Genomic DNA, 12022 nt, shown 5'->3' on the forward strand with positions numbered 1-12022 from the left:
AGAACGGGGAGGAAAAACTGTGAACAAACCCTGAACTCTTTGTATAGGTTTATTTATTATAGTAGTGCAGGTAAAACAATTCAGAAACTATAATAGATATAAGATTGAGCACATAAGTAAATGTGTTGATGTTGTTATAAGGGAAATACAAGTATGCATGAAAAAAGGCAGTACAAGCACTTTGGGGATGGACTAGAATTAGATGAATCTGTTTGAACTTATGATTTATAAAAATATATATGTATGCATAGATGTACATACATATGTGTACATGTTTTTGTATGTACATATGCATGTATATGAGTGTTCTGTATATAACCGTGTAGTGAAGGAATTGGACAACACTGTAATTGTGTGATCAAAATTTAATATCACCAATGAGTGGACCCATGAACATCATGTGGCTGTAGATGTGATATCCTGAGAAAGACACATTGTCACCCATGTAGTATACTGGCAAAAAATTCATAACCTGAATCTAGTCGTGGGGAAACATCAGACAAATCCAAAATGAGGAACTTTCTATTTTAATAAAATGGAGGAGGGAAAAAGACTATGTTCTTTAAAAATGTCAATGTTATAAAAGATAAAGAAATGCTATGGAAAATGTTCCAGACTGAAGAAGACAAAAGAGACGTGTCACCTAAATATAATTTCTGACCCTAGACTAAATCCCATTCTGGATGGGAGAAAATGTTATAAAGTTCGTTGTTGGATAAATCAGAAAAATTGGAATATGAATGGAAGATTAGTCGAAAGTGTTGTACAAGTGTTAAATTTACAGAGGCTGATGAATGAGCTATTTTTATGTAAGAGAATGTTCCTATTCTTAGGGAAAATACACGCTTTTAGGGAAAAATAGTATTTCGGGGTAAAGGGCCCTCAAATGATTCAGAAAAAATCATATGTACATGTATATGTATGTTTATGTATCTGATTCTATATATACACAGACATATGAGAGAGGGAGCAAATAGAAATGGTAGAACAAATGAGGTAGAATGTCAATAACAAATGAATCTAGGCAAAGGCTATAAGTATTTTCTGTACTGTTTCATTTTTGCAACTTTTCTTTAAGTTTGACATTATTTTCAAATGGAAGGATTTTTTTCAAAAGAATAAATTTCATTGAAAAATAGGCATTCATATGTTAAGCGATAATTAATAATATCATTAGTGATTAAAAAGCAGGTTTTGAACTAGATTTTAATCATATTCTTCCGTTAGTATACTTATGAGTGTTTTGCAGTTAAGAATACATAAACTAGTAATGCTGAATCTGCTTGAAACTCTCTGCTCAAAATTAATAGTAATTCAGTAAGGCTGTGGGAAACAAGACCAGTAAGTATTAAACAAAATAATGAATGGGAACAAGTTAGGAAGTCTATTATGAAATAGATTCCATTTGCAAAAATCATTAAAAGATGCACAGAAATGAGTATAACAAAACATTTTTGAAGTCTGTGAAAATTCAGAAAAACATCTTGGACAAATATTAGTTTAAATGGAGCAGGAACAAGTTCCTGAATTATAAAACTCAATATGATAAAGATTACTCTCCAGATAGAAAGTGTCGTTATAAGCAAATAAGACAATGTGATATAGGCAAATAAGCCGATGAACAGAACAAAAAGGCCAGAAGTAGACCCACAAATATGTATAATAGAGCAAATTTTGCAGATCGATGGACTATACAAAAAAAATTTGTTAGATGCTTTGTTTTCCATGTGGAAAAATAGACCTCTACCTTACACCACAGAAAAGATGAATTCCAGTTGCCTTGTAGATTAAGTATGAATAACAAAAGTTTTAAAAGAGCCCTAGGAGAATATTGTTGTAACTTCAAGGTTTCAAGGATTTCACAGGCTAGATGTGCAAACTGTACAGGAAATAATTGATGTATTTTACTAGAATAAAAAAAAAGTTCTCTGCAACAAAGTCATCATAAACAAAGTGAAGAGCCTAGTCACAGACTGGAAAGAGATAATCATAATCAACAAAGGACGGTGTTCAGAGTACAGGAAATGCTCCTTCAAAACACTAAGGAAAAATGGACAAAAGAAATAAATGGAGAGCTCACAGTACTTATAGTTTTGTAGATGAACTATGTCAAAGAACAAAAAAAATCATCAAACCCCCTTTGAGGGCCAAATATATGAGTAGCCTTCTATCTTAGCTATATTACTGGGTATCCAAACAAGTACAGTAAGTTCTCGATTGTGTGCATGGCCACACCAAGTGTTTTAATATCAAATTGTGAAGATATTTTAGTGGCTAATATTGTATCATGAAATTTCGTAGGAACAATCCTTTCCGGAGCACGAAAATGGTTTTCAGGTTGGAATGAGATTAGAAGGCATTGACCCCCGACATCCATCTGTATTTTGTGTGCTTTCTGTAGCTGAGGTAAGAGACGGTATTATTGTCTTGGGCTAATTGCACAATAACAGAAGAGAATTTTCTAGAGAATAACAAATTTGAGTACGTTCGATTATAAACAAATTCCAATATGTTACGGATTTATTTTAGTCAGCGATGGGTGAAATATGTTTTTTAGTGAAATTTTTTTTCCTCTGAAAATTAGCTTTCTAATAAGTTTTTCATTACAAGCAGTTATTCTTGATTTAATTGGTAAACAGTTTTCACCTGAGGTTGATAACAATCAGTGAATCCCACAATGTTGCTTTTGTCTGTTAATGGAGACATAATTATTCAACTTTTAACTGAACTAATGAGAAATGCATATGAATAATATCCATGCATATGACGTATATATTTACATAAATACATGCATTTTGTGAAAATTATAGAGTGACAAACCATTGATGAAAGTAAATTGTTTGTAAAATGTGATACTAACTAAATATTTTATGTTATTAATTTGATAAAAGACCTGTATATTTTTAATAAGTTCAAATATAGGAAACACTATTCGCTTAATTTACTGATTGATTATAGTTATTACACTTGTATAGCACATCTAGAGGACATTTTTCTCAGACTGTTATTATTTTCTTTATTCAGTATGCTGGACTTACATGTTAGAGTTGAAATAAGTCCATACCCACTTTGGTTTCGCTCTGTATTTTACATTACTTTGTCTTGGAATATGAATCCCAACCAGACAGTAGGAGATGGGGTTTCTGAAAGGAATATTTGACAGGTATTGAAATAATAATTTCCTCAATTAATGGACATGTAAATTGACCTCAGATTCCTAGACTGAGTAAAACGGTAATTTTTTCTGCAGGAAAAATTCTAAGAACTTGGAAAGACAGCGTATTTTGTCTTATTCACATGTCATCTATAAATTTGTTGTCTAATACAAACACATTTGGATGGATGGCTTGGTTCATGTATGTCGATAGCACTGACAGAACATAAGGTTATTCTGTTAATTTTGTGTACACTTTAAATGCATGACACAATGAACAGTTGCAAACATTCCATTTTGCAGGTGTGTGGTTACCGTCTAAGACTTCATTTTGATGGTTATTTAAGCTGCTACGATTTTTGGACCAATGCTGGTTCCCCTGACATTCATCCAGTAGGATGGTGTGAAAAGACCAAACATGAGTTGCACAGCCCTAAGGGTAAGCCAGAATGGAAAGAAAGTCAGTAATTTCAGTTTTATTTTAACAACATTTCATGAAATAATAACAAGAGGGTTTGGTGTGAATTGATTTCCAAAATGAAAGTTTGATCCACAAAAAGCAGTAAGTCTACAAGGATACCATTCTTAGAAACAAATATCTGTAAAAGAAAAGCATCAATGACTGCTTAAGTCAGATATTCTGATAAGGCACTTAGGGTAGAAATAAAATCTTATGAGAGCATTTTATTTTACATAAATTTTATTAAACCGTATAAGGAATTAATATACTGATGTTTAAATCATGATTGAAATGAAATATCTCAATCAGTAATATTATACAGTGAGGAAACTTGATTCACTTTCATTTGTTTCAAATAGAAATCATGGAGAACAGGCAACTATGAAAGAGAAAACAATATCACTGTTTTCATTTGATGGGAAATAAAAACCTCATCTTTGTCTTTTGTTACGTGCTAGACAACTGGCAAATGTAACTGAAGCCTTCTTTACTTGCTATATGCTAGTGAGGCGAGGATTTGACCAGTTGAGCTGCCAATAGGCCCACTTGTTTGCACAGCAAACTTCTCTGTAAGGTTTCCTGCTTGGATCTTAGACTGGAAACTAATGGAGCCAGTATATACTCATTTTATTCTTAGTAATTAGATCTGTCCCTGAGACTAATGAGACTTTGGGATCTGTCCCTGAGACTAACAGCAGAGTCCCTTAAGATTGCTGGATTTCCTGGAAGCTGGTAACAGACCATAGGTCCATTCATTCAGTAGGCGTTTATGGAACCCTTACTCTTCTCAGGCACTGGGGATGTAGCACTGAATAAAACAAACTGCCTTGTCTTCGTCGGCTTTCATTCTAGAGGAGGGAAAAATAATAAATAAAGATAAAGATACAGTGTCAGGCAGTGACAGGGAGGGAGGACTGAGTGTCACAGGGACACTTTTTGACTTAGCATGGTGAAGAAAGGCCTGAGAAGATGACATCTGACAGATACGTGGATGAATGAGACAGAAAGCAATGTGGCTACCTGGGTAAGAGTGCTTGTCAGAGAGAAAAGCAAGAGTAAAGGCCCCGGGGCCAGAGTGTGCTCAGTGCAGGTAAGGAATCATGAGGAGATTCTGTGGCTGGAGCAGAGAAGCAAGAGCAAGAAGGCAGGGGATGAAGCTGGAGATGTAACCATGGCCTTGAAGGCTGTGCAAAGAGTTTGGATTTTATTCGCTAAGTGTAACTCTCAATCAGAAAATATTTATTGAGTCTGTCTTATTTAAACCAGCACCCTACCCTGTGAGCCACTTTAGGACACATGGATGGGAGCATAAGGCATTTTTTTTTATGGGAAACCTATAAAGATATGGTTCCGAATGCTGCAGCTGCCAAATAGTCTTTGGATTGTGAAAGTGTTTCTGTAATTTACACGTGTCTGACACACTATATTGTTTCACTATCAGGACTTCTGATGGTCTCGGTAACATGGCTTCTGCAGGAGTAATGACGGACTCAGGAACTTTTGTGTTCTCCCTTTGCCCATTTTGGAATGTCTTAATGGGAGACCAGACATCCATCAAGCCACCAGGGCACTGATTCCATACCTTAATGAATTAAAAAAATTTGAAGGGAATGACGTGCATGATGGAAAACCACACTCAACAGTTTTGAATTTCATACATTAAAAACATTGAAAGAGTCTAGAGATTTTAATTAAAGTCTTTTGGTGGTCTGCTAAAGGACATTGGATTTATGGCACAAGACTGAATAAGAATTGTATATTTAATATGTACATGGTTACATCCTGTGGGTATCTTAAGTAATCCATACTTTTTTTAGGTTATAGAAAAGATAAATTTGTTTGGATGGATTACTTGAAGGCCTGCAAATTGCAAAATGCTCCCAAGAAATTATTCAGAAACAGAAGTTCTGTAAGTATTTTCTGCCTCAGTATAAATTAGATTTTTCCTTGAACATACATTTTTTAAAAATCACTATATATTCTGTTGTATTTTGATCTTTTAAGAATCCTTAGCTTCCTATTGACTTTCTCATTTAATGTGTCAGTTTCCTATGGGCATATCTTTTTTTCCCCCTTTAAACATATAATTAAATACTTCAATTAGATGATGCGAGTTGAAAACTTTATATTTAAGTCTGCTAAAATTTAAAATGATTTTAGAAATGTTTTTTTCCTTTGTGCTTCCAGTGAGGTAGTCATTTAAACTTAGTTTTGGTGTATTGAGACTAATAGATACCCCAGGTAGACTTTATATGTAACCGGCCGAGTTGGATATATATGTAACGAGAATGAGGGTGACATTTCGTATGGACTTAACGGGTGTATGAGGATTTGGGTAGAGTACATTGATCTCATCTGTGACCCCCAGCAACCTAACAAGGTGTCAGGAGAGAAAGAGGATAAGTCCCATCCTTGGCTTTCTCTGAGCCCCTCTCTGGGCCCAACAGTGAGGCTACACACATCAAGAAAAGGGATGGGGAAGCCTAGGGTCGGAGGTGAGCCCTGCCCCCTTGGGCTGTGTCCCTGTGTAGGACACTCACTCAAGTTCTCCAAACTTCAATGTCCTGATCTTGAAATCAGTTTTACACAACTTCTTGATGTGGTTCATAGAATGGCATCAAGAAAGAAATGTGAAATGGCTTTTTAAATTGTAATATGCTAAAGAAAAACAAAAATGGGGGCTCAGCATTAACAGTAAAGAAGTAGAGAAAAAACCCTCTTCTAGTCCCCAGATAGTGTATGGATACTTCTTAAATTCTAAGACTGGCTAATTACAACTTTACAAAAGTGTGGTTTTGTCATTGTAATATTATTGTAAATCATAGTCCTTAGTATTTTTTAATACAGAAAAATATGTGCAAGTACTAAATAAAGTATTTAGTATTTTCAACTATAATTTGATTTGTGAATTAGTGCATGTGTTCCTTAAATATTACAAAGCCACTATTTTCCCATCTGATCAAAGTAAATGATAAATTTGCTGCTAAAGAGCATATCATATCTTTGTTACTTTTCTAAATAGTGGTATTTGGAAACTATTGAAAGCCTATGGGGAGCAGAGGAAATTATTTGACACCACTGTATTCAATAAACATTTTTAAATTAATACGAATTACTCTTAAGAACTGAAGAGTTTGGAAAATAGTAATGATAAGGAAGATAAAAACCTACCTGGACAAAAAAAAAAAAAAAAAAGAGAAAAGTACAATGTAAAAGCTAATTTCCTGGGTCTTTGTTCTAAATGTAAACGTCCTAACAGTTTGTTGGAATATTTTTAATGGCATTTGCTGGCTCCATTTAGGAGGGTAAGTGTTGATACCCTATAGATTTTTCTGATGCTAAACATCATGGAAATTTCCACAGTGGCTCAGTCCTGTTTCTTTTTGTGCCTCTTCCTTCTGGTGCTGTGTTAGAATGGGCCAATACCGAAAGAATTTCAGATTGGAATGAAGCTGGAGGCCGTGGACAGGAAGAACCCTTCCTTGGTGTGTGTGGCAACCCTCGCAGACATTGTTGAAGATCGCTTACTAGTGCATTTTGACAATTGGGATGATAGTTACGATTACTGGTGAGACACCCAATGTGCGTTTTATTTTCGTGTGTTCATGTCTGATGCTAAGAATTTCTTTTCATTCAAGTACTGTCGCTGTTCTTACTGTTCTTAAAGTTATGAATATCAGGAATTTAGTGGCTGACTTTTCACTACCGTCTCTTCCACGTGAATTGTTAAATTAAAGAGCCCAATAAACTTTTTCTTCATTCCATGAGAGGTTACCTAATGAGGCCTCATCTGAAATAATATTACCAGTGCAGTGCACTTCACTACATTTTGTCTAATTTGTAAGGGAAGTATTTTTGTGAAGAGGAAGTTAAGAACTCGCAGTATTTTTTTCCCTGAAAAATGTTGAACTCACCCTGTCATATGTTTAAAAGCAAAGATTCAGGGAGAATGGAGTGAAATATTTGAAAGCTTGTGGGGAGCAGAGAAAATGTATGTTATGATGCCATTAAATTAACATTGCGTTAACATTGTGTTAACATTGCGTTAACATTGTGTTAACTCATTAACATTGAGTTAAAAGGGTTTGCTGGGCAAAAACCTGAAATATGGAAGGGGACATGGCAAAAATAATTCTTGTAGCATTTCTTCATAGTATGTCCTGAAAAACCAACAAGTTCTTGCCTGAGGTTGTGGTTCTTCATGTACATGAAGGGGATCCTGCTTTCTTCTTTGAACTAAGAAGCAGAGCATAGATCAATTGTTGTATGTGTCTTAAGTAGAATAGTCTGGATTCTTTGAAAAGGAGAGGGAAGAAATGTGGTCATATGTAGTCTGATAAGGCTGTTCTATAAAAATTTGTACTGGCCTATTAATAGTTTTCCTTGCTGCCAGCAAGAAGAGGTAGGAGAGGTTTATTAAAATGTTCATTCTTTGGAGAACTGGCAAAGAATCACTGGCAGTTCAGCTCATAGGCAAATACTTTTTTTCATACTTTTAAATTTCAAGAAGTTTATGTAAAAAAGAAGTTTGGTAACTCAGCTTATAAAACACAGTGCTACAATTTTTTTTCTAATTCTCTTTAGCTATAAAATAATATTTTAGCTCTGAGGTAATATTTTCCGTGGTATCTCTTAATATCAAGAATGTTCATTACTCTTGGATTCTTTCTCTGGCATCAAATAATATGAGATCTAAAATAGAATACTGTTTTTGCAGGTGTGATGTAAATAGTCCTTATGTCCAGCCAGTTGGTTGGTGTCAAGAGAATGGAAGAACTCTGATAGCACCCCAAGGTGAGTGGACTGACTGGATATTCTTTGAAGTCATCCTGTGTGAGTGGCAATGGCCATTCTTGTTTTCGTTTGTATAAACCACATTTCAATGCAAAATGTATGATAAAAATACGGTGCAAAGTTTTATTGACCACCATGTGCCCCAAATGTCTGAAATCTGCACATTTTTCCCCATAATGAAAATAGACTTGTTTATAAAGATGAATTGGGAACACATTAAAAAAAGTTGCTGAAGGAGTGGCTGGATGGCTCAGTTAGTTAGAGCGTGAGCTCTGAACAACAGGGTTGCTGGTTTGATTCCCACATGGGCTGGTGGGCTGCACCCTCCACAACTAGATTGAAGACAACTGGATTGAAGACAAGGAGCTGCTGCTGAGCTTCTGGAGGGGTGGCCAGATGGCTCAGTTGGTTGGAGCGCGAGCTCTCGGCAGCAGGGTTGTCAATTCAAGTCCTACATGGGATGGTGGGCTGTGCCCCCTACAACTAAAGATTGAAAACAGCAACTGGACTTGAAGCTGAGCTGTGCCCTCCACAGCTAGATTGAAGGACAACGACTTGGAGCTGATAGGCCCTGGAGAAACACACTCTTCCCCAATATTCCTCAATAAAATTTTATTTATATATATATAAATAAATATATAAATATATTTAAATATATTTTATTTATATTAAATAAATATAAATAAATAAAATAAATATATTATATTTATTTTATATATTAAAATATATAAAATTTATTTTATATATTAAATATAAATAAAATAAATATATTAAATAAATATATATTTAAATATATTTAAATGTATATATATTTTAAATTTGCTAAAAATGTTTTATCCAACAAAATGAGTACCATTGCTATGGATCAGTAATTTATTATTATAAGAGTTTAAAACAATTTATTCTGGATATTAAACCCATATTGTATAAATGATTTGCAAATGTTTTCTTCCATTCTATTTCTAGCTACATAATTTCTTATAACTCATGTTAATTCATTAATTGAACTATAAAATTATTAAATATACTTAAGTTTGGAATTGAATGTAAGAAATGTAGAAATTTAAGAAGAATTAACAATGAGTCTCCAGACTTGCCAAACCAACTTAACGACTCAGCTAAACACTAAGTAGGGACTCTTTCTATTTATTATATTTTTTCTCATTACAGAGTTTTAAGAAATACTGTTTAGAGATTGCTCTATCAAATCCATGTTTTTTTAATTTAAAAATGAATCAGATATAGTGGCTATGTATCTTAACATTTTTAAAACAATCCTTCTAGCAGAAACCTATTTTCTTTCAATGAAAAAAGGACAGAAAGAAATGCAAAGTAAGGAATATGCAATTCTAGAATGGAGCAGATGTTTACTTTTAATTTGAATGATTCTGGAATTTTGCTGTTTTTCAAATCTTTTTTCCCCTTAAGTATAGGAATATATCAGAATTCCTCACCAAGTTCTTGAATTCAGTGAAAAAAGTTCAAGAATTAAAAACAATCAACAAGCCAAACAAGACAAACAAAAAACCACAACCTATTCAAAAATATTCAATTAGTCTTAAAAGGTTTTATAAAATATATAATGTCTTCTCAAACTCTGATTTTGATGCACAGTCCAGTTTAGAGTTATTTGTCCTATTTTTCTGTAAAACTGGTTAATGCTAACTTTAGATAATGTTCTTTAAGATGAGGTGAAATGTTAGTCAGATCTCAGAATATGCGGCTTCAGTTGGTATGCCTGAAGGTACAGCACACACTCCTTTTCATTTTCCTCTGGTGAAATAACTTCTCTGCAGCTTCTCACTAATTTCGTGGATAGACACAGTGTTTAAGTCCATCACCCCTGCTTTGCGAGTCTGGTACTTGTCTGTGCAGCGCGTTAAGAACTGGAGGTCCAGAATCCTTCCCTCATTAACATACACAAAGGGTTGAGGGAAGCAAACCTCCCACACCTCAGATGAGGCCAAGGCTTAAGGCCATGATTGGATGTGAATGGGAGACTCTTTAGTTCATAAAGTCAATAAAGTAAAGTAACAACAAAACTCAATCCAGGCTTGTAGTTTTCACTGTAGACTTGATTGCTTATATAAATATTGTCACCATGCTGAAATCTGAGTGATAGTTTTAACCGGGCTAATTTAGTGATAGAAATTCTTCACTACAGGGTCAAATTATCTTCTTTAAGAGTTAAGTTTAAAATTATGAGATTTTTGTCCTGATATACGATGTTTAAATTAGAATATTACAATTAACCTACCTCTAAAGCTTGCATACTTGTTAATATTCCTTTTACAAATTAAAGAATGTTTTTATACACTAAAATACTGCCCCCCGAGCCGTAGTTTATACACATGATTTGTTTCTCTGTAGTATATTCCTCATCCACTCTTCTATTAAGATATAATTCACATGCTATAATTTTCACCATTTTAGTGCACATTCAGTGTTTATTTAGTGTAAATCATTTAGTATAAATTCAGTGGTTATTAGTATATTCACATGGTTGTATAACTATCACCACTATTTATTGCCAGCGATTTTCATCACTCCAAAAACGAATTAACAGTCACTCCTCATTCTCTCCTTCTCAGGCCTAGACACCCACTGATCTACTTTATGTCTCTGGTTTTGACTATTCTGGACACTTCATGTAAATGAAATCATAGTCTGGCTTCTTTCACTTAACATAATGTTTTCAGGGCTCATGTTGTAGCATGTATCAGTATTTCATTCCTTTTTATTTTCAAATAATATTCCAGTGTATAGATATACTACATTTTGTTTATGTATTCATTAGTTGAAGGGCATATTGGTTTGTTTTCACCTTTGACTATTATGAATAATGCTGCTATGAACTTTCATGTAGAAATAAATTTTTGAGTGAACATAAGTTTTTATTATTCTTGTAGAATTATTGGGTCATAAGGTAACCCTATGTTTGAGGAATTGGCAAACTATTTTCCAAAGTGGCTACATATTTTACATTTCTACTTGCAATATATGACAATTCCAATTTCTCTACATCCTTACCAACTCATGTAATGGTCTATCGTTTTAATTACAGCCATCCCACTGGGTGTGAAGCAATGTCTCTTCATGGTTTTGATTTGCATTTCTCTAAGGACAAATGATGTTGAACATCTTTCCATGTGGTTATTGGCCATTTGTACATCTTCTTTTGAGAAATATCTATTCAAATTTTTTGCCCAGTTTTTAAATTGAGTGGTATTTTTATTGTTTATTTATTATTTAAAAATTATTATTTAAATATATCCATTTACTCTTACTATTATTAAAGTTTAAAAATATGTTCTCTATATTAAACCCATATTGTATTTTAACAATTTACAAATGTTTTCTCCCATTCTATAGATTGTTTTCACATTCTTGACAATGCCCTTTGCTGTACAAGTTTTAAATTTTGATGAAGTCCTATATGTCTATTTTTTCTTTTCTTTCTTGTACTTTGGTGTTAAATATAAGAATCCATTGCCAAATTTGAGGCCGTAAGAATTTGTTCCTATGTCTTTTTTCCTGTGGATTTTATAGTTTTCTCGCTTTTATTTGAGGTAGATCCATTTTGATTTAATTTTGTATATGAAGTGAGGTAGAGG

At 33.7% G+C, this 12022-nt stretch overlaps 1 protein-coding gene across 1 annotated transcript in view; it reads left to right on the plus strand.

The window, feature by feature from the left end:
- Positions 1-12022, plus strand: part of L3MBTL4 (L3MBTL histone methyl-lysine binding protein 4) — a 329281-nt gene that overhangs the window by 57749 nt on the left and 259510 nt on the right. The window contains exons 5-9 of the mRNA XM_033087485.1: positions 2302-2406; positions 3458-3593; positions 5432-5523; positions 7028-7182; positions 8332-8408. Coding sequence (XP_032943376.1) covers positions 2302-2406; positions 3458-3593; positions 5432-5523; positions 7028-7182; positions 8332-8408 — 565 coding nt within the window. The remainder of the gene's footprint in view (positions 1-2301; positions 2407-3457; positions 3594-5431; positions 5524-7027; positions 7183-8331; positions 8409-12022) is intronic.

This window comes from Rhinolophus ferrumequinum, chromosome 19 (assembly GCF_004115265.2).
Source record: "Rhinolophus ferrumequinum isolate MPI-CBG mRhiFer1 chromosome 19, mRhiFer1_v1.p, whole genome shotgun sequence".
Classification (NCBI taxonomy): domain Eukaryota; kingdom Metazoa; phylum Chordata; class Mammalia; order Chiroptera; family Rhinolophidae; genus Rhinolophus; species Rhinolophus ferrumequinum.